Raw genomic sequence first — 5975 nt, forward strand, 5'->3', positions numbered from 1 at the left:
GCCTCGGCGCTGCCAGCCGCGCCGCCGGGCTCAGCCAGGTCCAGGAAGGCCTGACGCAGCAGTGCCGGGCTTTCGCCGAGCGCGCAGCCCAGCGCTGAGGGCGGCTGAGGCGGGGGCTGCAGGTAGGTGGGCACCGGGAGCCCGCCAGGGGTTCGCGGCGGCCAGAACATGCAGAAAGGAGGATAGAAGGCGTCCTTGCGGCCCGCGGGCCAGAAAAGGCCGGACAAGCCGGCCTTGGGCGCAGCGCCCGCACCGCCTGCGCCCGCGCCCCCCAGGGCCTCCGCGGCGGCGCCCGCGTCCTCTTTCTTGTGGCACAAGCCGAAGGCGGCGGCCGCGGCCGGGAAGGTGTAGGGGTGCGGGAAGAGCCCGCTGCAGCCCGGGAACTTCTGCAGGACGCCCCCGAAAGAGCCTTTGCTGGGCACCGGGATGACTGGATAGCTGCGCGGGCCTTTGGCCCCGGCCCCGGCGCCCGCCCCCGCGCCCGCGCCCACGCCCACGCCGGCCACACAGCCGCCCCCAGCGCCGCCCCCGCCTGTCCCCGCGCCGCCGGAAGCAGCGGCCACAGAGAGGCTGGCGGCTGCGGCCGAGAGGCTGGCTGCGGCTACTACGGCGGCCTCCTGCAACGAGTCCTCGTCGTCGTCGAAGCGCGGCCGCTTGTGATGGGCGTGCGGGGCACCCGCCAGCTCCGCCAAGGGCGGCGGTGGTGGCGGCGGCGGCGGGGGCGCACCCAGCAAGTGGGGGCCCAGCAGACCCCCGCCTCCAGCCACCGCGGCCGCGGCAGCCACCGCGGCCGCCTTGACAGAGCTGAGCGGGTGGCAGGCGGGGTGCGCGCCAGGCTGGGGCAGGGCGCGCTTGCGGCTGCCGCCGTTGAACATGGCCTTGACGTCCTCCCAGGCAAAGACCAGCTCGTCCTGGGGACTCTTGTCGGTGAGCTTGAGATGACGGCGCCACGAGTTGAAGTTGGCTGCGTCTGGCTGAGTGTACTTGGCGTCGGGCGTGCGGTGGGAGTGGAAAATGAACTTGTTGGGCGAGAAGTACATGTTGCAGTAGCTGCATTTGATGCACTTGGCGCGCGAGCTGTTGTAGCGCGCGGGGATGAAGCTGCCGCGGCAGCCCCAGGCGCACTCGTGTGACACGTCGAAGGCGAAATTGTCTGGCAGCTTGGGCGGCCTGTTTTCGCCCAGGAACGACTTGCACAGACGCTCGGCCTCGCGTTTGGTGATCATGCCGCAGCGGCGCGATGAGATGGGCATGGCCCCAGCACGCCGCAGGATCTCCAGTTGCACCGGCGTGCACTGCACACACGTGATGCCCAGCGCCACGCGGCGGTTGTGGATCTCGTTGTAGCTGAAGTTCTTGAGCAGAGTGTTGGAGATCTGCGCCAGGCACAGGCGCTCCTGCCCGTCGATCACCAACGACACGATGGGAATGCCGTAGAGGATCACCTGGCCCACCTGGTTGGGTTTGAGGTTGGCGTGCCCTGGCCGCGGCTGGCTCAGCGCGTCGGGCTGGAAGGCGCTCGACGGCGACGCCAGCAGGATGTCGTTGGGCCCCGGCAGCGGACTGGATGCCATCTCCGCCGCAGAACCCCGGGCCGAGCCCTACAGGTCTGCCTTGGACACTGGAAGGGAAAGGAGAAAGCGTTGACTTGAGCCTTTTCAGACTAAAATAGAGGGGTGGGGTGGGTCGCTAACCAAAGAATTAGAATAACTTTCTAAGACATGGTTATTACGGGAAAAAGTGACCAAGTGTTGAACACAAGAAAGTCATCTCTTAATTTCCTTCAAGGTCATCCTTTAGAAATGCAGGAATTTGCACTTCTAAACATTTAAAGTGAATTAACTATGTATTTTGCTCAAAAGCAGTGAATTCCTAAGAAACCCAGGACCTTATCCCGGATTTATAGAAGCTGTTGGAATAAAATGGCTTGCCTGCTAGAAATTAGGTAGTAATGACAGTTGTAACTAGTACAGATTATAAAAGTTATGGAAAACGGGCTTGGCATAGAAACTCAAATTTAAAGAGATATAATTCTCATTTGCTTGGAGATAGATTGATTTTGGTTAAAAAGTAACCCCAAAAACCCTTTAAAAAGTTATTTTCATGGTATCTGTGGTTTCCTTGGGGAAATTCATTATTGGTTGAAACGCAGGTCATTAAAGCAAAACGAAATCCCTTCTCCCTCATCCTTGCCATTAGATATTTTGTTACTGTAATTATAATTTTTTTGAAAAAGTGAAAAATATACAATGTCGTATACACAGTTGCACCAAAATAGGATGTTTCAGTTTTTAAAAAACCTGCTTGCTGAACTGAGTGGTTCTGGTCTCAGATAGGTAGGTAGCTTAAAAACATGATTGAAGATGGTAATCATTTAAAAACGGTTTTCCTGTCATTTCCATGACAATAAGAAAGTAAGTACAGGCAAGGGTGTTAAACCCAGAAACAGTACACAGAAATGAACAATTCTTGGGGATCTTCATTGGCAGACTTCAAAAGTCAAATTTTTTAGCTTGATGTGTACCACCTTCTGTGACTTTTTTCCCCTAATTTATTTCGATATCTCTGTATCTTTATGGGGAAAAGCTGCCCCACCATATAGCTAATCGGAGGACTAGGTAATCTTTGGGAGTGTTGAAAGTCGAAATCCCAGGTTGAGCCTGCGGTAAAATTTCTAACTTCACCTCCAGTCAACAGAATGCCACAATGAGGGAAAATATTCAGTAAGTTGAAAATCCAGAAAAAGGAAGCGGAAAGAAATTTTTGCGACAATGCCACTAAGCGAAAACAAGGAAAGTGGCTCACTCCCTAGGAGAACAAACAGTGATCTTTCCACAGCTACATTTCAAGCGCATTGGCCAAGGCTATGCTTTGCCCTAAAAAATCACCAGAGGCCATAGCATGGCCCCTTTTGGCCACGTACAGCGAGTTCCCTATTACAGTGCTTTCAGAGGGTACACGATCTTACTCCCTCACACAATTTCTTATCCGTGTCCTCTCTCTGGGCCCCTGTGGCATCTATAGAGCAGCCTCTGCCCTGCTGCCCCCTGGATCCTCAGCTCTCATTACATTCGGCGGCCTCCAGGAAGCTTGAACAAACCTCGACGCGATCAAAGGAGAGGAAAGCCTGGATTGTCACTTCGGGTGGATCAGAGACAATATTTCCAGGGGACAAGGCGTTACATGGCAGTTCAAGGCTCAGTGACAGCCGAGTCTGATACAACCAACACTAGCTTCGCCAAGTGGCCCTTCCATGCTCATTTCCCTTCCAAACAAGGTTCATATTCTCTTAATAAGACCCTGGGATAACTCCAACTCTCTCTCCCCAGCAAGGCGCGCAACTGGCCAGCCGGGGCGGGAAACTGGCTCTGCATTAAGGACTCGCAGCCTTAGCAGCAGTAGACCAGGCAGAAGCGTCCCCTTACTTTTACCCCAAGCCCTCCCAGAAACTCCCGTCAGAGCAGAGACACAATTAAGGTTTAGGCTGGGGCATTATTTTTTTGGAGGGGTGGGGAGGGGAGAAGAGACAATTAAAAGTTAGTTGAACTGAGAAAGGAAGCTGGAGAACTTCCCTATCTGCCCAAGAGCCAAAGACCCCCCACCCCCAACTTAGTTCTCCCGACTCCCAAACCAGTCACCACGGAAGCCCACTGCTGCCCCTCAACCTAACGCGGAAAATCCTACCGCTGGGGATCTCAAATAGTGCACTGCAAGCTGTGTGCCGGATCGGGGCGGCCGGTTCCGGCAATACCTGGTAACCTCTGGGTGTCTTTAGGCGTGTGGCTGCCGGCCCATCTTCTGAGGGCGCTCGGAGGCGAAGCATCCAAGCGGGTCCTCGTATCCAGCGGGTGGGACTCCGGCGGGCTCCACGCGAAGATCCGGGCTCTCGCCCGAGCGAATGGCGCTCTAACCCGGGCCTGGGGAGAATGATGGCCTGAATTGCGGCGGGGCGTCCTCTCCACCGCAGAAAGTGTGGGCACGCGGAAACCTGGGGCAGGAGAGCCCCAAGTGGAGCGCAGTCTGACAGAGCCTTTCTCTGTCTCTGAACTCGTGTGGGACCGAGGGGACGCCACCCAGCGGGCAGGGTGACGTCACCATCTCCCTGACACTCCACATTAAAGGGCTGGCATGTTACAGGGAGGGAGGGGGAGAGCGAAAGCCAGCGTGAGCAATAGAGAGATCGTTTCTCAGCAGGCACGAAAGCTACCAACCTAACCAACTCGCAACTGACAACAACCTCCTCAATCCCTGAGTAAACTGCAGCAATGGTGCTGGAGCCGCAGATCTGATTTAGGAGTGGAAAGCGAGCAGTCTGCCTGCATCCCGGGACCTGGATCCAGGAGGCCCCGGATTCTAGAGGGAGGCCTCCAAATTAACTATATCCCTGCCCGTTATTGTCTCCTCCCCTCATTTCTGAGTCACCCTCCTTCATGAATGATCCCTCTGGTACACGATGCAAAGCTGCTCTGTGTCTCTAAAGACAGAATCCACAGTCAGCCGGAGAATAAATTAGCTTCAGTGACTCCTTTAAAACGCTATGAAATGAGAAAACGGAGAGAAGTTTCCACATAGGGTGCCCAATCTAAAAACTTGGAGTGCCCCGACTTTGGCACATATGTTTGCTTTATAGGACACAACGCAGAGTCACTGCAGCCTTCTCTATTTTGTGGAGTGTACCATTAGGTGAGGACCCCAATATGTGCATGTGCACATCGATTTTCAAACTGCATTCAGAATTGTCCTCTAACCCATTTTACAAGATCCATACAGGCTACCTCTGCACAAGGAAAGGGTGGGGCGGGGAAGCAGGGAGGTCCCTAACATGGATCAGTCCTTGAGCAAGTTGCCAATTTTCCTGAAGAAATAAATAAATTTAATCAGGAAAACACGTAGAAGCATGCTCCCCTCCCCTAAAATAAAGACTAGGATAAGAAAACATTTCCTCATAGTTTCCCTAAATGAGGCACACCCTAGTATGTTAATGAAGTGTCAATATTGTGCCTCCCAACTGACCAGCTGTTAAGACTAAAAACGACCACTGGCTAGTTTATCAGAAAGGAAAGAAACCATTCATTTGGAGTATGTTCTAAGAAGGATACCGGCTCGGGGTGGGGTTGGGAAATCCTTTAAGTTTTTCCTTTACTGCCATAGCTGAATTTTCAATTGCTGCCTAGCGAAACAGTCTTAGCATTGTGGAAATGATGGAAAAACCTCTACCAAGCTGAAAGCCCACCCAGATTGTGTCATAGCACCAACAACACACCACTCCTAAATACAAGAGCAAAAACATGAAATCTTAACACTTCATCAAAGGTTAATAAACCCAAGGAAAGTAAATTGAACAGAAACGTGAGGGGCTTGTTGCTCAGGAGTTGTGGCTATTTTAAATTAATATCCTGAAAACACAGTTACAGAGCCATGAAAATGGAAACGTTTGGGCATAAGTTTCAACGGGCAATGAAAGAATTTTTCACCCATCTTCTAGTTTCTAAAGACATTCAAGGCACAAATTGGGCTTTGTCCTAAGGGGCTGAGATCAACCTAGTGCTCCCCCGCCAATACCCCAAAGCCTCCCATCCTAAAAATAAGGAAAACTCACACTTTCTGCCTACACAGCCCATTGGCCAAAAGCGCGCCATTGCCATTCAAAAATCCCTTCTCTCCGAGGCTGAGGGCCCAGTGCTCTTTAGAAGGTTTCAGGGCTAAACTGGTTCTTCTCCCCTTCTCTGCCTCCTCTCTGGGGTCAGGGGCTCCCACAAAGGGAAATGTTCCCGGTCCCCAGTCTGCCAGAAAGAAAGCTTGAGCCATGTGGAAACGAACCCTGGAAATGGGACTGATTTTACGACTGAGAGCGGGAAGAACGGAGAAGTCCTATCACCTCACTAACTACCACAGGGAAATATCTGGTTGCTGCCGGGGAGGGAGCACTACGAGGTCTTCAGTTTTGATTGTATAGTTCCCGTTGTTACCCCACA

The 5975-nt window shown here is 53.3% G+C and overlaps 1 protein-coding gene across 1 annotated transcript in view; it reads right to left on the minus strand.

The window, feature by feature from the left end:
* Positions 1-4038, minus strand: part of SKOR2 (SKI family transcriptional corepressor 2) — a 45956-nt gene extending 41918 nt beyond the window's left edge. Inside the window, exons 1-2 of the mRNA XM_021930106.2 lie at positions 3752-4038; positions 1-1621 (exon numbers count right to left, since the gene is read on the minus strand). The exon at positions 1-1621 is cut by the window's left edge and continues 1036 nt beyond it. Coding sequence (XP_021785798.2) covers positions 1-1574 — 1574 coding nt within the window. The 5' untranslated portion in view covers positions 1575-1621; positions 3752-4038. The remainder of the gene's footprint in view (positions 1622-3751) is intronic.
* Between the last annotated feature and the right edge of the window lie 1937 nt (positions 4039-5975).

This window comes from Papio anubis, chromosome 19 (assembly GCF_008728515.1).
Source record: "Papio anubis isolate 15944 chromosome 19, Panubis1.0, whole genome shotgun sequence".
NCBI lineage: Eukaryota > Metazoa > Chordata > Mammalia > Primates > Cercopithecidae > Papio > Papio anubis.